The sequence below is a fragment of the Salvelinus fontinalis genome, chromosome 3 (assembly GCF_029448725.1).
Source record: "Salvelinus fontinalis isolate EN_2023a chromosome 3, ASM2944872v1, whole genome shotgun sequence".
Taxonomy (NCBI): Eukaryota; Metazoa; Chordata; class Actinopteri; order Salmoniformes; family Salmonidae; genus Salvelinus; species Salvelinus fontinalis.
The window spans coordinates 7,172,064-7,195,768 of NC_074667.1; the positions used below are offsets into that span (position 1 = coordinate 7,172,064).

At 44.3% G+C, this 23,705-nt stretch overlaps 2 protein-coding genes and 1 non-coding gene across 6 annotated transcripts; all 3 read left to right on the forward strand.

Moving 5' to 3' along the window:
• The first annotated feature begins 5,118 nt into the window (after positions 1 to 5,118).
• On the forward strand, positions 5,119 to 13,108 carry LOC129835073 (keratin, type I cytoskeletal 13-like). The gene is made up of 3 exons (XM_055900433.1): positions 5,119 to 5,217; positions 12,460 to 12,680; positions 12,976 to 13,108. Exons 1-3 carry the CDS (start codon positions 5,119 to 5,121, stop codon positions 13,106 to 13,108), a joined length of 453 nt encoding a protein of 150 aa, XP_055756408.1.
• A 780-nt stretch (positions 13,109 to 13,888) lies between these two features.
• On the forward strand, positions 13,889 to 13,961 carry trnaa-ugc (transfer RNA alanine (anticodon UGC)). The gene has a single exon. It is a non-coding gene; the product is annotated as a tRNA-Ala (tRNA).
• Positions 13,962 to 18,339: 4,378 nt separating this feature from the next.
• On the forward strand, positions 18,340 to 23,189 carry LOC129837453 (keratin, type I cytoskeletal 13-like). Of its 4 annotated transcripts, none has more exons than XM_055903628.1 (8): positions 18,340 to 18,632; positions 18,723 to 19,063; positions 19,362 to 19,444; positions 19,763 to 19,919; positions 20,157 to 20,318; positions 20,458 to 20,583; positions 22,153 to 22,373; positions 22,597 to 23,189. In XM_055903628.1, exons 1-8 carry the CDS (start codon positions 18,389 to 18,391, stop codon positions 22,793 to 22,795), a joined length of 1,533 nt encoding a protein of 510 aa, XP_055759603.1. In that variant the 5' UTR covers positions 18,340 to 18,388; the 3' UTR covers positions 22,796 to 23,189. The 4 variants fall into 4 exon arrangements, with proteins under 4 accessions (XP_055759603.1, XP_055759611.1, XP_055759595.1 ...); XM_055903636.1 differs by having other exon boundaries at positions 18,340 to 18,623; XM_055903620.1 differs by having other exon boundaries at positions 18,340 to 19,063.
• The last annotated feature ends 516 nt before the right edge of the window (positions 23,190 to 23,705 follow it).

A 23,705-nucleotide genomic window follows, 5' to 3' on the forward strand; every position in this document is an offset into this window, starting at 1 on the left:
ATAAGTAACGTAAAATATTCCAGTCAGCGCTAGCAAAGCAGTCTTGTAGCTTAGTCTCCGATTCGGGGGACCATTTCTCTATGGAGCGGGTATTTCCTGTTTGACCTTGTAGATAGGAAGTAGGAGTATAGAGTCATGATCTGATTTGCCGACGTGGGGACGAGGAAGGGCCTTGTATGCTTGCTTGTGGATAGAGTAACAGTGGTCTAGGACTTTATCGCCCCTACTGGAGAAGGAGACGTGTTGATGGAAAGAACCAACCCAGATACAGGTTTCTGTGATTATATTAATTATCAATATCAATCATTAAAAACAACATACAGACATTACATTTTATTTTTGAGGTTGCAGAGGCTAATGGTGAAGACAAGGAAGTGTATAAAAGAAAAGGGTTATTATGGACCACATGAACCTCTTCCCCTCCTACCTCCCACAATCCTCGATCCCATGCCAGCACCAAGATGTCCGTTTCTGAGAGTTTGTAAAAGTCTGCAGAGTGCAGGTATAGTCATGAGAGTACATTGCACACTGCCATGTCATGGCATGGCAAAAACACAAAAACACAAAAACACTAATGTGGGTACGAAAGAAAGTGGGGAATGGAGGGATAAGAGTGGGATATGGCTGTGCAATTTACTCTAGACTACATTTTATCATAATTATTATCATGAAATAGCATACCCAACAATAGATGTCATGCTAAACGAAGTAGAATTGCAGGAACTTAGCTTTAAAACAGAAATACCAGGGCCACATTTCTGGTTCTAGTCCGCCCTTGCTTGCACCATGTACTTCTAATGCAAACTGCAATTCAGCTCATTTGGTTGTGCTATTAGATGAAGCACAGTGACAACACATTGAGTTGTACAAATACACAACATTTATGACATTGTTTTGCCATTTGAACCTTGTGCTAAACGTTTGAAAGTGCAGATATAACACATTTAGGTGACAACTAAACAAAAAATCAAACAATGTTTTTCCATTGTTTTGGATTGTTTAAAGGATAGTGATAACACATTGGGAATTCAACAAACTTTTGTCTGTCTTTTTGAATGGGTGGATATAGGTTATAATCTCATTGATCAACATCTCAACCAAATATCACCCAATTGTCCATGTTCAAATTGTAACGTCTGCTTCCAACTCACACTCTCATTTACGTAGATCCCCTGAACGCAGCTCACTTCCCAGGCCACTTTCCAGCTCACACTCTCAAACACATAGATCCCCTGCACTTTCCCCACATACAGAACATGGGACTCAAATGGCAACATCTGGAGCATGCTCTGGTTATATGGCAATATGCAAACAAGCAATAGCTTGTTCTTGCACGCTGCAGATGCCAAATTCCTTGCCAAGGTGTTAAAGGAAAAGAACAGTACGTTCTATCATTAATCACATGGGGTACGATGCCTGGAGTGAGCTGCGTTCAGGGATTTCGGAGATCTGTCACACACTGCAGGGCCTGGAGATTGAACTGCAGTCACAGCTCAGCATGGTGAGCCTTAATTATTTACACGGACCACCATTTAGGGGGCATTACTTCTACAACTTTCTACAACTTTCATGGATGCTAACTATGCTAATCATTGGTTTCCCTTCCTCACAGCCTCTTTCTCAGCTCCTCGAAATCCATCCACAGCTCTGGCCTCAGCTCCGGTCTCAGCTCCTCCAGCTCTGGCCTCAGCTCCTCTAGCTCCGGCCTCAGCTCCTCTAGCTCCGGCCTCAGCTCCGGCCCCAGCTCCTCCACCTCCACCTCCACCACACGCATGGTGGTGATCGTCACAGAGGAAATGGTGGATGGCAAGGTGCAAGCAATGGTTTAACAACATTGAATTAAATATCGGCTGAGTAACGTAAAATATTCCAGTCAGCGCCAGCAAAGCAGTCTTGTAGCTTAGTCTCCGATTCGGGGTACCATTTCTCTATGGAGCGTGTCACAGGTACTTCCTGTTTGACCTTGTAGATAGGAAGTAGGAGTATAGAGTCATGATCTGATTTGCTGAAGTGGGGACGAGGAAGGGCCTTGTATGCTTGCTTGTGGATAGAGTAACAGTGGTCTAGGACCTTATCGCCCCTACTGGAGAAGGAGACGTGTTGATGGAAAGAACCAACCCAGATACAGGTTTCTGTGATTATATTAATTATCAACACCAATCATTAGAAACAACATACAGACACAACAGTTTATTTTTGAGGTCGCAAAGGCTAATGGTGAAGACAAGGAAGTGTATAAAAGAAAAGGGTTATTATGGACCACATGAACCTCTTCCCCTCCTACCTCCCACAATCCTCGATCCCACGCCAGCACCAAGATGTCCGTTTCTGAGAGTTTGTAAAAGTCTGCAGAGTGCAGGTATAGTCATGAGAGTACATTGCACACTGCCATGTCATAGCATGGCAAAAACACAAAAACACAAAAACACTAATGTGGGTACGAAAGAAAGTGGGGAATGGAGGGATAAGAGTGGGATATGGCTGTGCAATTTACTCTAGACTACATTTTATCATAATTATTATCATGAAATAGCATACCCAACAATAGATGTCATGCTAAACGAAGTAGAATTGCAGGAACTTAGCTTTAAAACAGAAATACCAGGGCCACATTTCTGGTTCTAGTCCGCCCTTGCTTGCACCATGTACTTCTAATGCAAACTGCAATTCAGCTCATTTGGTTGTGCTATTAGATGAAGCACAGTGACAACACATTGAGTTGTACAAATACACAACATTTATGACATTGTTTTGCCATTTGAACCTTGTGCTAAACGTTTGAAAGTGCAGATATAACACATTTAGGTGACAACTAAACAAAAAAATCAAACAATGTTTTTCCATTGTTTTGGATTGTTTAAAGGATAGTGATAACACATTGGGAATTCAACAAACTTTTGTCTGTCTTTTTGAATGGGTGGATATAGGTTATAATCTCATTGATCAACATCTCAACCAAATATCACCCAATTGTCCATGTTCAAATTGTAACGTCTGCTTCCAACTCACACTCTCATTTACGTAGATCCCCTGAACGCAGCTCACTTCACAGGCCACTTTCCAGCTCACACTCTCAAACACATAGATCCCCTGCACTTTCCCCACATACAGAACATGGGACTCAAATGGCAACATCTGGAGCATGCTCTGGTTATATGGCAATATGCAAACAAGCAATAGCTTGTTCTTGCACGCTGCAGATGCCAAATTCCTTGCCAAGGTGTTAAAGGAAAAGAACAGTACGTTCTATCATTAATCACATGGGGTACGATGCCTGGAGTGAGCTGCGTTCAGGGATTTCGGAGATCTGTCACACACTGCAGGGCCTGGAGATTGAACTGCAGTCACAGCTCAGCATGGTGAGCCTTAATTATTTACACGGACCACCATTTAGGGGGCATTACTTCTACAACTTTCTACAACTTTCATGGATGCTAACTATGCTAATCATTGGTTTCCCTTCCTCACAGCCTCTTTCTCAGCTCCTCGAAATCCATCCACAGCTCTGGCCTCAGCTCCGGTCTCAGCTCCTCCAGCTCTGGCCTCAGCTCCTCTAGCTCCGGCCTCAGCTCCTCTAGCTCCGGCCTCAGCTCCGGCCCCAGCTCCTCCACCTCCACCTCCACCACACGCATGGTGGTGATCGTCACAGAGGAAATGGTGGATGGCAAGGTGCAAGCAATGGTTTAACAACATTGAATTAAATATCGGCTGAGTAACGTAAAATATTCCAGTCAGCGCCAGCAAAGCAGTCTTGTAGCTTAGTCTCCGATTCGGGGTACCATTTCTCTATGGAGCGTGTCACAGGTACTTCCTGTTTGACCTTGTAGATAGGAAGTAGGAGTATAGAGTCATGATCTGATTTGCTGAAGTGGGGACGAGGAAGGGCCTTGTATGCTTGCTTGTGGATAGAGTAACAGTGGTCTAGGACCTTATCGCCCCTACTGGAGAAGGAGACGTGTTGATGGAAAGAACCAACCCAGATACAGGTTTCTGTGATTATATTAATTATCAACACCAATCATTAGAAACAACATACAGACACAACAGTTTATTTTTGAGGTCGCAAAGGCTAATGGTGAAGACAAGGAAGTGTATAAAAGAAAAGGGTTATTATGGACCACATGAACCTCTTCCCCTCCTACCTCCCACAATCCTCGATCCCACGCCAGCACCAAGATGTCCGTTTCTGAGAGTTTGTAAAAGTCTGCAGAGTGCAGGTATAGTCATGAGAGTACATTGCACACTGCCATGTCATAGCATGGCAAAAACACAAAAACACAAAAACACTAATGTGGGTACGAAAGAAAGTGGGGAATGGAGGGATAAGAGTGGGATATGGCTGTGCAATTTACTCTAGACTACATTTTATCATAATTATTATCATGAAATAGCATACCCAACAATAGATGTCATGCTAAACGAAGTAGAATTGCAGGAACTTAGCTTTAAAACAGAAATACCAGGGCCACATTTCTGGTTCTAGTCCGCCCTTGCTTGCACCATGTACTTCTAATGCAAACTGCAATTCAGCTCATTTGGTTGTGCTATTAGATGAAGCACAGTGACAACACATTGAGTTGTACAAATACACAACATTTTTGACATTGTTTTGCCATTTGAACCTTGTGCTAAACGTTTGAAAGTGCAGATATAACACATTTAGGTGACAACTAAACAAAAAAATCAAACAATGTTTTTCCATTGTTTTGGATTGTTTAAAGGATAGTGATAACACATTGGGAATTCAACAAACTTTTGTCTGTCTTTTTGAATGGGTGGATATAGGTTATAATCTCATTGATCAACATCTCAACCAAATATCACCCAATTGTCCATGTTCAAATTGTAACGTCTGCTTCCAACTCACACTCTCATTTACGTAGATCCCCTGAACGCAGCTCACTTCCCAGGCCACTTTCCAGCTCACACTCTCAAACACATAGATCCCCTGCACTTTCCCCACATACAGAACATGGGACTCAAATGGCAACATCTGGAGCATGCTCTGGTTATATGGCAATATGCAAACAAGCAATAGCTTGTTCTTGCACGCTGCAGATGCCAAATTCCTTGCCAAGGTGTTAAAGGAAAAGAACAGTACGTTCTATCATTAATCACATGGGGTACGATGCCTGGAGTGAGCTGCGTTCAGGGATTTCGGAGATCTGTCACACACTGCAGGGCCTGGAGATTGAACTGCAGTCACAGCTCAGCATGGTGAGCCTTAATTATTTACACGGACCACCATTTAGGGGGCATTACTTCTACAACTTTCTACAACTTTCATGGATGCTAACTATGCTAATCATTGGTTTCCCTTCCTCACAGCCTCTTTCTCAGCTCCTCGAAATCCATCCACAGCTCTGGCCTCAGCTCCGGTCTCAGCTCCTCCAGCTCTGGCCTCAGCTCCTCTAGCTCCGGCCTCAGCTCCTCTAGCTCCGGCCTCAGCTCCGGCCCCAGCTCCTCCACCTCCACCTCCACCACACGCATGGTGGTGATCGTCACAGAGGAAATGGTGGATGGCAAGGTGCAAGCAATGGTTTAACAACATTGAATTAAATATCGGCTGAGTAACGTAAAATATTCCAGTCAGCGCCAGCAAAGCAGTCTTGTAGCTTAGTCTCCGATTCGGGGTACCATTTCTCTATGGAGCGTGTCACAGGTACTTCCTGTTTGACCTTGTAGATAGGAAGTAGGAGTATAGAGTCATGATCTGATTTGCTGAAGTGGGGACGAGGAAGGGCCTTGTATGCTTGCTTGTGGATAGAGTAACAGTGGTCTAGGACCTTATCGCCCCTACTGGAGAAGGAGACGTGTTGATGGAAAGAACCAACCCAGATACAGGTTTCTGTGATTATATTAATTATCAACACCAATCATTAGAAACAACATACAGACACAACAGTTTATTTTTGAGGTCGCAAAGGCTAATGGTGAAGACAAGGAAGTGTATAAAAGAAAAGGGTTATTATGGACCACATGAACCTCTTCCCCTCCTACCTCCCACAATCCTCGATCCCACGCCAGCACCAAGATGTCCGTTTCTGAGAGTTTGTAAAAGTCTGCAGAGTGCAGGTATAGTCATGAGAGTACATTGCACACTGCCATGTCATAGCATGGCAAAAACACAAAAACACAAAAACACTAATGTGGGTACGAAAGAAAGTGGGGAATGGAGGGATAAGAGTGGGATATGGCTGTGCAATTTACTCTAGACTACATTTTATCATAATTATTATCATGAAATAGCATACCCAACAATAGATGTCATGCTAAACGAAGTAGAATTGCAGGAACTTAGCTTTAAAACAGAAATACCAGGGCCACATTTCTGGTTCTAGTCCGCCCTTGCTTGCACCATGTACTTCTAATGCAAACTGCAATTCAGCTCATTTGGTTGTGCTATTAGATGAAGCACAGTGACAACACATTGAGTTGTACAAATACACAACATTTTTGACATTGTTTTGCCATTTGAACCTTGTGCTAAACGTTTGAAAGTGCAGATATAACACATTTAGGTGACAACTAAACAAAAAAATCAAACAATGTTTTTCCATTGTTTTGGATTGTTTAAAGGATAGTGATAACACATTGGGAATTCAACAAACTTTTGTCTGTCTTTTTGAATGGGTGGATATAGGTTATAATCTCATTGATCAACATCTCAACCAAATATCACCCAATTGTCCATGTTCAAATTGTAACGTCTGCTTCCAACTCACACTCTCATTTACGTAGATCCCCTGAACGCAGCTCACTTCCCAGGCCACTTTCCAGCTCACACTCTCAAACACATAGATCCCCTGCACTTTCCCCACATACAGAACATGGGACTCAAATGGCAACATCTGGAGCATGCTCTGGTTATATGGCAATATGCAAACAAGCAATAGCTTGTTCTTGCACGCTGCAGATGCCAAATTCCTTGCCACGGTGTTAAAGGAAAAGAACAGTACGTTCTATCATTAATCACATGGGGTACGATGCCTGGAGTGAGCTGCGTTCAGGGATTTCGGAGATCTGTCACACACTGCAGGGCCTGGAGATTGAACTGCAGTCACAGCTCAGCATGATGAGCCTTAATTATTTACACGGACCACCATTTAGGGGGCATTACTTCTACAACTTTCTACAACTTTCATGGATGCTAACTATGCTAATCATTGGTTTCCCTTCCTCACAGCCTCTTTCTCAGCTCCTCGAAATCCATCCACAGCTCTGGCCTCAGCTCCGGTCTCAGCTCCTCCAGCTCTGGCCTCAGCTCCTCTAGCTCCGGCCTCAGCTCCTCTAGCTCCGGCCTCAGCTCCGGCCCCAGCTCCTCCACCTCCACCTCCACCACACGCATGGTGGTGATCGTCACAGAGGAAATGGTGGATGGCAAGGTGCAAGCAATGGTTTAACAACATTGAATTAAATATCGGCTGAGTAACGTAAAATATTCCAGTCAGCGCCAGCAAAGCAGTCTTGTAGCTTAGTCTCCGATTCGGGGTACCATTTCTCTATGGAGCGTGTCACAGGTACTTCCTGTTTGACCTTGTAGATAGGAAGTAGGAGTATAGAGTCATGATCTGATTTGCTGAAGTGGGGACGAGGAAGGGCCTTGTATGCTTGCTTGTGGATAGAGTAACAGTGGTCTAGGACCTTATCGCCCCTACTGGAGAAGGAGACGTGTTGATGGAAAGAACCAACCCAGATACAGGTTTCTGTGATTATATTAATTATCAACACCAATCATTAGAAACAACATACAGACACAACAGTTTATTTTTGAGGTCGCAAAGGCTAATGGTGAAGACAAGGAAGTGTATAAAAGAAAAGGGTTATTATGGACCACATGAACCTCTTCCCCTCCTACCTCCCACAATCCTCGATCCCACGCCAGCACCAAGATGTCCGTTTCTGAGAGTTTGTAAAAGTCTGCAGAGTGCAGGTATAGTCATGAGAGTACATTGCACACTGCCATGTCATAGCATGGCAAAAACACAAAAACACAAAAACACTAATGTGGGTACGAAAGAAAGTGGGGAATGGAGGGATAAGAGTGGGATATGGCTGTGCAATTTACTCTAGACTACATTTTATCATAATTATTATCATGAAATAGCATACCCAACAATAGATGTCATGTTAAACGAAGTAGAATTGCAGGAACTTAGCTTTAAAACAGAAATACCAGGGCCACATTTCTGGTTCTAGTCCGCCCTTGCTTGCACCATGTACTTCTAATGCAAACTGCAATTCAGCTCATTTGGTTGTGCTATTAGATGAAGCACAGTGACAACACATTGAGTTGTACAAATACACAACATTTTTGACATTGTTTTGCCATTTGAACCTTGTGCTAAACGTTTGAAAGTGCAGATATAACACATTTAGGTGACAACTAAACAAAAAATCAAACAATGTTTTTCCATTGTTTTGGATTGTTTAAAGGATAGTGATAACACATTGGGAATTCAACAAACTTTTGTCTGTCTTTTTGAATGGGTGGATATAGGTTATAATCTCATTGATCAACATCTCAACCAAATATCACCCAATTGTCCATGTTCAAATTGTAACGTCTGCTTCCAACTCACACTCTCATTTACGTAGATCCCCTGAACGCAGCTCACTTCCCAGGCCACTTTCCAGCTCACACTCTCAAACACATAGATCCCCTGGACGCATCTCACTCTCCAGATCCCAATCACCCTAATTCTGATAACCTATTCACACACCTGTATGTCATTATCACACACTATTTAGTTCAGTTCTTTGCACCCAATTATTGTTTGTTTTTGACACACTTCTATTTGGAGCGCTGGTTTTCGCGTGATTTAATCCTCCTATGTATGATAGTATTGCCTGCCTCACTAACGACGCCTTTTCCCTGTACTTTAGCCTATCAGATTTCCTGTTATCTACCTATTTCCTGATCTCTCGGACTACATTACTAGCCTTTTCCCTGCCTGTACTTTTTGGACCCACTGTGTATGACCTGCTGCCTGTCCCTGGACCCAGCTACCTGCCTCCTACTATGGTCCTTTACATTAAACACCTGCTGTGGCCTGCACTTGAAACCAGCTCTCTGTCTCCCTCGTGTTCCTTACAGAAATGACATGGTGAGCCAAGTGAGATGTCACTGCAACTTACGTGTTAATAATATGTCAGCTATGGTGACAATTTACCTACTAAGGTTAAATGTAACTTTTTTGTTACATATTCTAGTTAGACCGTGTTGACTTAAAGGCAATAGCTGTATATAGTGCAACATCTCCAACAATGTCACAATAATCCATTCTAATGCAAATCATTAACATGAGAACATAACGTCTGCAATGCTCGTTGGCTTTAACCAAATGCAAATCAACTTTCCCCACATACAGAACATGGGACTCAAATGGCAACATCTGGAGCATGCTCTGGTTATATGGAAATATGCAAACAAGCAATAGCTTGTTCTTGCACGCTGCAGATGCCAAATTCCTTGCCAAGGTGTCAAGGGAAAAGAACAGTACGTTCTATCATTAATCACATCTGCGGTGATTTCTCATGGGGTACGATGCCTGGAGGAATGACTCATCCCATGGTGCTATAAAGTTGGCAATGGAAGGAAAACTACTTTTGTTGAAACTGCAGACAACTACAGTGGATGGAAGATGCATAAAGTTGTGTGAAACTTAATATAATGATACCTGAGTCTATGCATAAAATCACAAACACTATGAAGCAACAATGGACTGTTAAGTTTAAGGAAAAGGACAGGCGTTGATGACTGATTGCATCACCACCTGGTATGGCAACTGCTCAGCATCTGACCGTAAGGCGCTACAGAGGGTAGTGCGTACAGCCCAGTACATCACTGGGGCCAAGTTATCTGACATCCAGGACCTACAGTATATACCAGGCGGTGTCAGAGGAAGGCCCCAAAAATTGTCAAAGACTCCAGAAACCGAAGTCATAGACTGTTCTCTCGGCAAGCAACACTGGAGCGCAAAGTCTTGGACCAAAAGGCTCCTCTACTTCATCACCATCCCTGATCCGGGAGCATCCTCATCAGTAAAAAAGCTGACTAGCATAGCCTAGCATAGCGCCACAAGTAAATACTAGCATATAAATATCATGAAATCACAAGTCCAATACAGCAAATGAAAGATACACATCTTGTAAATCCAGCCATCATTTCCGATTTTCAAAATGTTTTACAGCGAAAACAAAATATGTATTTCTATTAGCTAACCACAATAGCAAAACACTCAACCGCAAATGTTCACAATTTTTTTACCGCATAGGTAGCTATCACAAAACCGACCAAATAGAGATATAATTAGTCACTAACCAAGAAACAACTTCATCAGATGACAGTCTTATAACATGTTATACAATAAATCTATATTTTGTTCGAAAATGTGCATATTTGAGGTATAAATCATAGTTTTACATTGCAGCTACAATCACAAATAGCACCGAAGCAGCAAGAATAATTACAGAGAGCAGTGTGAAATACCTAAATACTCATCATAAAACATTTATGAAAAATACATGGTGTACAGCAAATGAAAGATAAACATCTTGTGAATCCAGCCAATATTTCAGATTTTTTAAGTGTTTTATAGCAAAACAATATAGCATTATATTAGCTTACCACAATAGCCAAACACACAACCGCATTCATTTACCGCAAAGGTAGCGATGGCAAAAAAACAGCAAAAGATATAAAATGAATCACTAACCTTGACCAACTTCATCAGATGACAGTCCTATAACATCAGGTTATACAATACACTTATGTTTTGTTCGAAAATGTGCATATTTTGAACTGCAAACCGTGGTTATACATTGTGAATATGTAGCATCGATTGACCAGAATCTCCGGAGAAATTTTGGACAGTCACCTAATCTAATCAAAGAACTCATCATAAACTTTACTAAAAAATACATGTTGGACAGCAAATGAAAGATACACTAGTTCTTAATGCAATCGGCGTGTTAGATTTTGAAAAATAACTTTACCATAACAAACAGCTTACGTTATAGCGAGACAGCGCCCGCAAAAAGGAAGGAAAATACGACTAAACATTTTCCACAGAAATACGAAATAACATCATAAATGGTTCTTACTTTTGCTGAGCTTCCATCAGAATCTTGTACAAGGAGTCCTTTGTCCAGAATAAATTGTTGTTTGGTTTTAGAATGTCCTCTTCTCCTGTCGAATTAGCAACCTTAGCTAGCCAAGTGGCACGAAGATGTCCATCTTCACCCAACGCAGAGAACGGAAAACTCCAAAACTCCCGATAAACGTTGAATAATCTGATAAAACTATATTGAGAAAACATACTTTACGATGATATTATCACATGTATCAAATAAAATCAAAGCCGGAGATATTCGCCGTTTATACCGAACGCTTTTCAGAAGCCAATGCTGATGTCCTTCCCGCGCCTTCGAAGACAATGAAATAGTGGTCACGTCATTCCAAGAGCTCTTGTTCGACCTCAGATCAAGCTAGACACCCCATTCCACCTCCCACTGCCTGTTGACATTTAGTGGAAGGCGTATGAAGTGCATGTTTATCCATAGATTTCAAGCAAATGAATAGGAAGGCCCTGGAACAGAGCCTCGATTTCAGATTTTTCACTTCATGTCAGGAAGTTTGCTGCAAAATCAGTTCTGTTTTACTCACAGATATAATTCAAACGGTTTTAGAAACTTGAGAGTGTTTTCTATCCAATAGTAATAATAATATGCATATTGTACGATCTAGAATAGAGTACGAGGCAGTTTAATTTGGGCACGATTTTTTCAAAGCGAAAACAGCGCCCCCATATTGACAACAAGTTAACAGCTTCTACCCCCAAGCCATGAGACTGCTGAACAATTAATCAAATGGCAACCCAGACTATTTACATTGACCCCCCAACCCCCACTGCCTCCTGCACCTTTGTTTTTATACTGCTGCTACTTGCTGTTTATCTCTGCATAGTCACTTTACAAATGACCTCGACTAACATGTGGTGGTGGCGGTTAAAGTTTCGGGCATGGGAAGGGGTGGCAGCAGTGGTGGCGGTTATGGTTTCGTCATGGGAGGGGGTGGTGGTGGCTTTCAAGCACATTTATGTTAAGCATGGTGAGCTGCTTAACACAATTACAGCATGGTGAGCTGTAATTACAAACATCTGACCAAGGACCACAGTTTAGGGGACATTACTTACACAACTTTCTGCAACTTATCAATAATCAACATTTGACTTTTTCATCATTCTCTAATATCCCTCAAGTATATCACTTTCACCTGGACTCTAACACTATCCCTCAAGTTGTTGAAGCCAGGCACCACTCCATTACTATATCTAACATCTATATGCCTTCCCATTCAATCACTAGAGCTAACTTTTCAGTATGACAGTAAACATTCCAAATTCCAAACATACTCCCACAGTTTGACGCATCATCTCTGTCTCTCCCGGCCAATAGAAAGGCTCCCTGGAGAACACGCTGGCGGAGACGGAGGGCCGCTACTCCATGCAGCTGGGACGCCTCCAGAACCAAGTGACCAGTCTGGAGGAGCAGCTAGTGTCCCTCCGCAGCGACATGGAACGCCAGGGCCATGAGTACAAGATGCTGCTAGACATCAACACACGCCTGGAGATGGAGATCGCTGAGTACAGGAGGCTGTTGGACGGAGAGGCTAGCGGGTAAGGCAGGAAGCGATTGGACAGAGGGGGGCCAATGAGACAGACAGGGATGTGGGAGGAGAGTGTTACATCTTTGTGGGATGGGAAGAGGGGTGATAGGGGACCTTGAAACACATGAAAATGAATTTATGTCTCCTTTAACATTTGATTTTATAAACAATGTTCATTTGAAGTTGACCTTACCATGAGCCATGGTTACTTTTGACATGAATCTACTGCTATGTGACTTTTTATTAGATATATATTATGATCATAGATGCTAACTATGCTAATCATGAGTTTCCCTTCCTCACAGCCTCAGCTCCTCGAAATCCGGCCACGGCTCCTCCAGCTCGCACGTCAGCTCCTCTAGCTCAGCCACAGCTCTGGTGTCAGTTCCTCCATCTCCGGCCACAGCTCCTCCACCTCCACCACACGCAAAGTGGTGATCGTCACAGAGGAAATAGTGGATGGCAAGGTTGTCTCCACAAGACAAACCAAACATACCTCTTAAGGTTCCACACACACAGCGAGCACTGCAGCAAGCAATGGGTTAACCCCATAGAAATATACTTACTAGAATGGGTATAGGAAATAAGAGGCCAGCACATGGAATATTACTGCTCCACAGTGCTTTGTTCATACAACGTTACCACTTATACAAAGTCTTCGTCAGATGAAAAATCCCTATTTTCATTGTCTGTCTTATTTGCTAAGGGCAGCTCTGGTTAACTCTAATTTAACATGTGAATTCCATTCTCCTATTCTTTCTAGAATGGCTAAAGCCCCTCAGACACCCATCATGGAACATTGACTTGAATGGGGATTTATTTTCTGGTAATTCTATTTCTATGGTTAACACCTCCAGAACAACATATTCTACTACATCTGGATGGGACACCAACAACAGACCCCATTGTGAATACAATAAAGATGCTCTGACTTGCTGACACCATCATTCTGTTTTCTGTGTCTTTCAATTTGATGTATCTGATCTGGCATGCTCCTATACATCTGACTATCATATAGGTTGTCATCTTTTGCACATGCCAATTCTATGGTCTTGAGAAAGCATATGTTTCAGTATGATCTTGAATATATTTATGGCATTCACTTGTACTTAGTTTAATACTAGGCAAAAACATTTAAATATTGATAGTAGAAATGTTGAAAGTTGTCAGCAATATTATATAATTCTATCTCTATTAATAAAAAATAAAAAAATGTGGTCCCGTGTGGCTCAGTTGGTAGAGCATGGCGCTTGCAACGCCAGGGTTGTGGGTTCAAATCCCACGGTGGGACCAGAGTTCGATTCCCACCCGGGGACCAGGAAGAATATGTATGAACTTTCCAATTTGTAAGTTGCTCTGGATAAGATAAAAGATAAAAGATTCAGAGTTATATAGTGTATAGAGAGTGTTTGTGGAGTCAACTGTAGAGCTGGAAACCATGTTTTGGTGGAAAGATTTAGATTTGAAAACAATTAATTTGAAATTAGATGACAGAATGTATCTCCATCAGAACTACCATGTATGTCTATGCAAGTAGGTCAGGAGCAAGAGCGTCCTAGGTTTTGTATTGAAATCGATGTAGCCAGAGGAGGATGGAAAACAGCTGTCCTCCGGCTACACCAGGGTGCTACCATAGAGGGTCCTGTAGAGACTTCTGTACACCTTCATTGTGAAAGTGTGTTTTAGGAAATCAGGTGACGTCAGGTGACGTTTGGTGACGTGAGTATATTTGGTATGGTTTTATCTAAAAAGCATAACTTTTTATTTTGTAAATATTTAGTATTTTTCAGAAATCACTGACTAGGGTGGTCCTCATATTCCTCCTCTGAAGAGCCTCCACAGTTACACAACATCAGTAGTCATTGGAGTTAGATGATGGTACAGTTAGTTTTACCAGATATGACTGTCGGAGACTTAGGAGAATTGGGAAACTCTTGAAAAGTAGTGTGCTCTACTCACAGTGGTGCACAGCCATAAATCAAGATGCAGACCACATATACACTACATTTTTTATTTTGAAATGTAACCTTTATTTAACTAGGCAAGTCAGTTAAGAACAAATTCTTATTTACATTGATGGCCTTCTGGGTAACAGTGGGTTAACTGCCTTGTTCAGGGAAGAACGACAGCTTTTAGCTTGTCAGCTCGGGGATTCAATCCAGCAACCTTTACGGTTACTGGCCCAATGCTCTAACCACTAGGCTACCTGCCACCCAAAATGATATGGCCAAAAGTATGTAGACACCTGCTCGTCAAAAACCTAATTCCAATATCATGGGCATTAATATGGAGTTGGTCCTCCCTTTGCTACTATAACAGCATCCACTGTTCTTAGAAGGCTTGCCACTAGATGTTGGAACATTGCTGCGGGTACTTGCTTCCATTCAGCCACAAGAGCATTAGTGTGGTCGGGCACTGATGTTGGGTGATTGGGCCTGGTTCGCAGTCAGCTTTCCAATTCATCCCAAAGGTCTTCGATAGAATATCATTGTATGCTGTGGCATTAAGATTTCCCTTCACTGGAACTAAGGGGCCTATCCCAAACCATGAAAACCAGCCCCAGAACATTATTCCTCCTCCACCAAACATTACAGTTGGCACTATGCATTAGGGCCAGTAGCGTTTCTCCTGGCATCTTCCAAACCCAGATTCGTCCGTCGGACTGCCAGGTGGTGAAGCGTGATTCATCACTCCAGAGAACACGTTTCCACTGTTCCAAAGTCCAATGGAGGTGAGCTTTACACCACTCCAGCCGAAGCTTGGCATTGCACATGGTGATCTTAGGCTTTTGTGCGGCAGTTCGGCCGTGGAAACCTATTTCTTTAAGCTCCAGACTAACTGTTTTGTGCTGACCTTGCTTCCAGAGGTAGTTTGGAACTCAGTAGGGAGTGTTGTAACCGAGGACAGACTATTTTTACACGCTTCAGCACTCGGTGGTACCGTTCTGTGAGCTTGTGTGGCCTATCACTTCGTGGCTGAGCCGTTGTTGCTCCTAGAGGTTTCAACTTCACAATAGCATCACTTACAGTTGACTGGGGCAGCACTAGCAGGGCAGACATTTGACAAACTGACCTGTTGGAAAGGTAGCATCCTATGACGGTGCCACGTTGAAAGTCACTGAGCTCTTCATTAAAGCCATTCTACTGCCAATGTTTGTGTATGGAGATTACATAGCTGTGTGCTCGATTTTATACACTTGTCAGCAATGGGTTTGGCTGAAATTGCCAAATCTACAAATTTGAAGGGGTGTCCACCTACTTTTGGCCATGTACTGTATGATAGATGATATAGTCAAATCAAATCAAATTCTATTTGTCACATACACATGGTTAGCAGATGTTAATGCGAGTGTAGCGAAATGCTTGTGCTTCTAGTTCCATTTACATTACATTTAAGTCATTTAGCAGACCCTCTTATCCAGAGCGACTTACAAATTGGTGCATTCACCTTATGACATCCAGTGGAACAGCCACTTTACAATAGTGCATCTAAATCTTTTAAGGGGGGGGGGGGTCAGAAGGATTGCTTTATCCTATCCTAGGTATTCCTTAAAGAGGTGGGGTTTCAGGTGTCTCCGGAAGGTGGTGATTGACTCCGCTGTCCTGGCGTCGTGAGGGAGTTTGTTCCACCATTGGGGTGCCAGAGCAGCGAACAGTTTTGACTGGGCTGAGCGGGAACTGTACTTCCTCAGTGGTAGGGAGGCGAGCAGGCCAGAGGTGGATGAACGCAGTGCCCTTGTTTGGGTGTAGGGCCTGATAAGAGCCTGAAGGTACTGAGGTGCCGTTCCCCTCACAGCTCCGTAGGCAAGCACCATGGTCTTGTAGCGGATGCGAGCTTCAACTGGAAGCCAGTGGAGAGAGCGGGGTGACGTGAGAGAACTTGGGAAGGTTGAACACCAGACGGGCTGCGGCGTTCTGGATGAGTTGTAGGGGTTTAATGGCACAGGCAGGGAGCCCAGCCAACAGCGAGTTGCAGTAATCCAGACGGGAGATGACAAGTGCCTGGATTAGGACCTGCGCCGCTTCCTGTGTGAGGCAGGGTCGTACTCTGCGGATGTTGTAGAGCATGAACCTACAGGAACGGGCCACCGCCTTGATGTTAGTTGAGAACGACAGGGTGTTGTCCAGGATCACGCCAAGGTTCTTAGCGCTCTGGGAGGAGGACACAATGGAGTTGTCAACCGTGATTGCGAGATCATGGAACGGGCAGGTCTTCCCCGGGAGGAAGAGCAGCTCCGTCTTGCCGAGGTTCAGCTTGAGGTGGTGATCCGTCATCCACACTGATATGTCTGCCAGACATGCAGAGATGCGATTCGCCACCTGGTCATCAGAAGGGGGAAAGGAGAAGATTAATTGTGTGTCGTCTGCATAGCAATGATAGGAGAGACCATGTGAGGTTATGACAGAGCCAAGTGACTTGGTGTATAGCGAGAATAGGAGAGGGCCTAGAACAGAGCCCTGGGGGACACCAGTGGTGAGAGCGCGTGGTGAGGAGACAGATTCTCGCCACGCCACCTGGTAGGAGCGACCTGTCAGGTAGGACGCAATCCAAGCGTGGGCCGCGCCGGAGATGCCCAACTCGGAGAGGGTGGAGAGGAGGATCTGATGGTTCACAGTATCAATGTTTTTCCGACAATGCAGTAATAACCAACGAGTAATCTAACCTAACAATTCCACAACTACTACCTTATACACACAAGTGTAAAGGGATAAAGAATATGTACATAAAGATATATGAATGAGTGATGGTACAGAACGGCATAGGCAAGATGCAGTAGATGGTATAGGGTACAGTATATACATATGAGATGAGTAATGTAGGGTATGTAAACATAAAAGTGCATAGTTTAAAGTGGCTAGTGATACATGTATTACATAAAGATGGCAAGATGCAGTAGATGATATAGAGTACAGTATATACATATACATTATATTAAGTGGCATTGTTTAAAGTGGCTAGTGATACATTTTTGATCAATTTCCATCAATTTCCATTATTAAAGTGAGCTGGAGTTGAGTCAGTATGTTGGCAGCAGCCACTCGATGTTAGTGGGGGCTGTTTAACAGTATGAAGGCCTTGAGATAGAAGCTGTTTTTCAGTCTCTCAGTCCCTGCTTTGATGCACCTGTACTGACCTCACCTCCTGGATGATAGCGGGGTGCACAGGCAGTGGCTCGGGTGGTTTTTGTCCTTGATGATCTTTATGGCCTTCCTGTGACATCGGGTGGTGCAGGTGTCCTGGAGGGCAGGTAGTGATTAATGCGTTCAGATTAATTGCTTTTACCTCAATTAATTGCACTGGCCTGGCACCTTGTTTGTGTGAACACGCCAATGTAACCTGACTGACGGCACCTTTCTGATTTATGGCAACATTTATCCATTGTTTTTGGACTGAGACTGGACCACCCTGGAATACTCAACACCTCTTGGAAAGCCATTCTGGTGTGTCTTTGGCACACCATGTCCTTCTGCATCCTGGCGTTTGCCAGCAGGTTGTCAAAGTGGGTGGAAGAGCCCTGCCCTGCCCTGCTCTACATGACGTAATACCTCTCTGTATTCCTCCCTTCTCTATTCCTCCCTTCTTCATCTCCCACCGATGTCCTACTCCCAACCTCCCTCCCTCATTCCGCCCTGTGCAGCATAAAAAGGGAACAGTGGCTGGGCCGTGCACCACATTCTCTCTCCTCATCCCAGGCAGGCAGACTCCCTCTCAGCAGCCATGTCCTTCTCCAGATCTAGCATGTCCTACAGCAGCAGCGGCGGTGGAGGCGGAGGGGGCACCATGTCCATGAGGTCTGGAGGTGGAGGTGGAATGGGTATGGGCTCCTCCTGCTTCTCCTCGATGGGTGGTGGTGGCGGTGGAGGATGCCGCATCACTGCCATGAGGGGCGGCAGTGTGTATGGAGGTGCAGGAGGCTCTGGGGTGCGCATCTCTAGCTCCTCGTTTGGTTCCGGTGGAGGAGGTGGTGGTTATGGTTTCGGCATTGGAGGGGTTGGCGGCGGCGGTGGCAGTTATGGTTTTGGCATGGGTGGGGGTGGGGGCGGCATGGGAGGGGTTGGCGGCGGCGGTGGCAGTTATGGTTTTGGCATGGGGGGAGGTGGGGGCGGCATTGGAGGGGTTGGCGGCGGCGGTGGCAGTTATGGTTTTGGCATGGGTGGGGGTGGGGGTGGTGGTGGCGGCGGTGGAGCCGACCTCCATGTGTCGGCCAATGAGAAGGCCACAATGCAGAACCTGAACGACCGCCTGTCCACCTACTTGGAGAAGGTGCGCTCGCTGGAGGCAGCCAACGCCGAGCTGGAGCTGAAGATCCGTCAGTTCGTTGAGAACAAGACGTCCCCCAGCGCTCGCGACTACTCTGGCTTCTACGCTACTATTGCCGACCTGCAGGAAAAGGTATGTGATATGTCTCCTAGATGGTAAGAGCACTCAATGATGACATCACAGTATGTCAAAACATGATCATGTCTGCATTGTGAAAATGTTATTCTTTGTTAGAGAGTACAGGTACAGGGTGTACACGTCATCAGATTGTTTTTCCAACAAGTTACTCATAGGGAAATTAATATGACTTTTAGAAAATGCTAAATTATATACATTTGTTATAATTGATTCAACCAAGAATTTGCACTGCATTTGTGACAAATTCCATGCATACCCCATCCTGAATGTTTTGCCATCCTCCACCTCTCAGATCCAGGCTGCCAACTGCTTGAACGGAAGCATCTATCTGAACATCGACAACGTAAAGCTCGCTGCAGACGACTTCAGAAACAAGTAAGTACACCCAACACCATCCACAGATACAGTACACTGCTGGTGCATTACATTAACCACATGGAATAACACCAAATCTGTAAAAACCCTCATACTGTTTTTTATTACATTTTGTGTTGAATCTATAAAAAAGGAAACCAAATGACATTACCCTTCAGCTCCACCATAACCACACCCCCCCAACAGACATATCAGAAGCCTGGTGTTACTTTCTGATATTTAAACTTAATGGAATACTAGAATCTATAACCCCCCTGCTATTCTCACAGAGGAACACATTCAGGCAGTTCTTTGACCTAAGCTCTCTCTATCTCTCAGGTATGAGAACGAGCTGGCAATGCGTCAGTCAGTGGAGGCGGACATCGCCGGGCTGAAGAGGATGCTGGACGAGATGACCATGGCCAGATCTGACCTGGAGATGCAGATTGAGGGGCAGAAGGAGGAGCTCATCTATCTCAAGAAGAACCATGAGGAGGTGGGTGTGGGCTGATGGAACATATCCATACAGTCTCTTAATGTATTACATCGATTGACCATGTCAACCTGCTATGGGTCTTCACTAGAACACCATTACTGGCTTTCAAGCACATCTGTATCAAGCAAGGGTGTTCAAATGTATAATGAAGACAGAGGGCAGGTCAAGTTGTTACCATCAGGCAGAGATTAGTCACTTCTTAATCCTTTAAACTCACCCCTATGTGTTACTCCACAGGAGCTGCTTGCCATGAGGACGCAGATGACTGGACAGATCAATGTGGAGGTGGACGCAGCACCACAGGAGGACCTGACCAGGGTCATGGCTGAGATCCGGGAGCAGTACGAGTCTGTTAATGCCAAGAACCAGCGCGACCTGGAGTCCTGGTTCCAGACCAAGGTAGAACCTCTAGAACCCCTAAACTATATTCATGGTGTAGATGTTCCTTTACTTCTAGTTGGTAACGTTGTCACATTCTATCATGAGCTAAAATGTTGGTTTGTTCTTGTGATGATTGACCACTTATTGTGTTTTACAGACATTGACGTTGAACCAGGAGGTGGCGTCCAGCACAGAGGTTCTCCAGACCTCAAAGTCAGAGATTTCGGATATCCGTCGCACACTGCTGGGCCTGGAAGCCGAACTGCAGTCACAGCTCAGCATGGTGAGCTGTAATTACAAACATCTGACCAAGGACCACAGTTTAGGTTACATGCAGGTGTAGAAGCACGGTGGCTAGGAAAAACTCCATAGAAAGGCCAGAACCTAGGAAGAAACCTAGAGAGGAACCAGGCTATAATCGGTGGCCAGTCCTCTTCTGGCTGTGCCAGGTGGAGATTATAACAGAACATGGCCAAGATGTTCAAATGCTCGTAGATGACCAACAGGGTCAAATAATAATAATCACGGTGGTTGTCGAGGATGCAACAGGTCAGCACCTCAGGAGTAAATGTCAGTATGCTTTTCGTAGCCGATCACATTCAGAGTAACTCTACCGCTCCTGCTGTCTCTAGAGAGTTGAAAACAGCAGGTCTGGGACAGGTAGCACATCCGTTGAACAGGTCAGGGTCCCATAGCCGCAGGCAGAACAGTTGAAACTGGAGCAGCAGCACGGCCAGGTGGACTGGGGACAGCAAGGAGTCATCAGGCCAGGTAGTCCTGAGGCATGATCCTAGGGCTCAGGTCCTCCGAGAGAGCGAGAGAAAGAGGGAAAGAAAGAAAGAAAAGTTAGAAAGACAGAGAGAATTAGAGAGCATACTTAAATTCACACAGGACACAGGATAAGACAGGATAAATACTCCAGATATAGCAGACTGACCCTAGCCCCCCGACACATGAACTACTGCGGCATAAATACTGGAGGCTGAGACAGGGGGGTCGAGGGCCAAACAGGCAGGATATATCCCCACCCACTTTGCCAAAGCACAGCCCCCCACACCACTAGAGGGATATCTCCAACCACCAATTTACCATCCTGAGACAAGACTGAGTATAGCCCACAAAGATCTCGGCCACGGCACAACCCAAGGGGGGGTGCCAACCCAGACAGGAAGCTCACGTCAGTGACTCAACCCACTCAAGTGACGCACCCCTCCTAGGGACGGGATGGAAGAGCACCAGTAAGCCAGGTACTCAGCCCCCGTAATAGGGTTAGAGGTGGAGAATCCCAGTGGAGAGAGGGGAACCGGCAAGGCAGAGACAGCAAGGGCGTTTCGTTGCTCCAGTGCCTTTCGTTCACCTTCAACCTCCTGGGCCAGACTACACTCAATCATAGGACCTACTGAAGAGATGAGTCTTCAATAAAGACTTAAAGGTTGAGACCGAGTCTACGTCTCTCACATGGATAGGCAGACCATTCCATAAAAATGAAGCTCTATAGGAGAAAGCCCTGCCTCCAGCTGTTTGCTTAGAAATTCTAGGGACAATAAGAAGGCCTGCGTCTTGTGCCAATAGCGTACGTGTAGGTATGTACGGCAGGACCAAATCGGAAAGATAGGTAGGAGCAAGCCCATGTAATGCTTTGTAGTTTAGCAGTAAAACCTTGATCAGCCCTTGCCTTAACAGGAAGCCAGTGTAGAGAGGCTAGCAGTGGACTAATATGATCAAATGTTTTGGTTCTAGTCAAGATTCTAGCAGCCGTGTTTAGCATTTTCAGTATGACAGTAAACATTCCAAATTCCAAACCTACTCCCCCAGTTTTTGACGCATCATCTCTCTCTCTCCCGGCCAATAGAAAGGCTCCCTGGAGAACACGCTGGCGGAGACGGAGGGCCGTTACTCCATGCAGCTGGGACGCCTCCAGAACCAAGTGACCAGTCTGGAGGAGCAGCTAGTGTCTCTCCGCAGCGACATGGAACGTCAGGGCCAGGAGTACAAGATGCTGCTGGATATCAAGACACGCCTGGAGATGGAGATCGCTGAGTACAGGAGGCTGCTGGATGGAGAGGCTAGCGGGTAAGGCAGGATGGGAAGACGGGTGACAAGGGTCCTTGAAACAAGTGAAAATGAATGAATGTCTCCTTCAACATTTGACTTTAGAAACAATTTTAATTTAAGTTCACCTTAATATGAGCCATTGTTACTTTTGACGTGAATTTACTGCTATGTGACCTTTAATAGATACTTATTATGATCATAGATGCTAACTATGCTAACCATGGGTTTCCCTTCCTCACAGCCTCGGCCTCATCTCCTCGAAATCTGGCCACAGCTCCTCCAGCTCCCACATCAGCTCTTCTAGCTCCGGCCTCAACTCCGGCCTCAGCTCCTCCGGCTCTGGCCCCAGCTCCTCCACCAAAGGCAATGTGGTGATCATCGAAGCGGAAATAGTGGATGGAAATGTTGTCCCCTCAAGTGAAACCAAACTGGCTTGTTAAGGTCCCACACACACAGCGAGCACTGCTGCAAGCAGTGGGTTAACCCCATAGAAATATAATTACTATAATGGGTATAGGAAATGAGAGTGGAATATTGGAATATTACTGCTCCACAGTGCTTTGTTCATGCAACCTAAAATACAAAATTTCAATTTATACAAAGTCTTCGTCAGATGAAAAATCCCTATCCTCGTTATCTGTGTAATTTCTTTAGGCCAGTTCTGGTTTACTCTAGTTTAAGATGTGCATAACGTCCGTCTATACTTTCTAGAATGGCTATAGCCCCTCAGACACCCATCATGGAAAATTGACTTGAATGGGGATTTATTTTCTGGTAATTCTATTTCTATGGTTAACACCTCCAGAACAACATATTCTACTACATCTGGATGGAACACCAACAACAGACCCCATTGTGAATACAATAAAGATGCTCTGACTTGCAGACACCATCATTCTGTTTTCTGTGTCTTTTAACTTGATCTGATCTGATCTGGCATGCTCCTATACATCTGACTATCATATAAGTTGTCATCTTTTGCACATGAGGCCAATTCTATGGTCTTGAGAAAGCATATGTTTCAGTATGATCTTGAATATTTTTATGACATTCACTTGTACATTGATCTGATGATGATCTTAGAAATGATGAAAGTTGTCAGCAACATTATATAATTCTATTTTTTAAAGAAAAATTCTGAGTTCTTAGATTCAGAGTTATATACGGTGTAGAGAGTGTTTGTGGAGTCAAATCTAGTGCTGGATACCATGTTTTGTTGGAAAGATTTAGATTTGAAAACAATTAATTTGAAATTAGATGACAGAATGTATAATCTATTACATCCATTCTCAAAGATTCATTTATGATAAAGAATGAATATCTCTATAGCAAGTGAAACCACACAGTCCA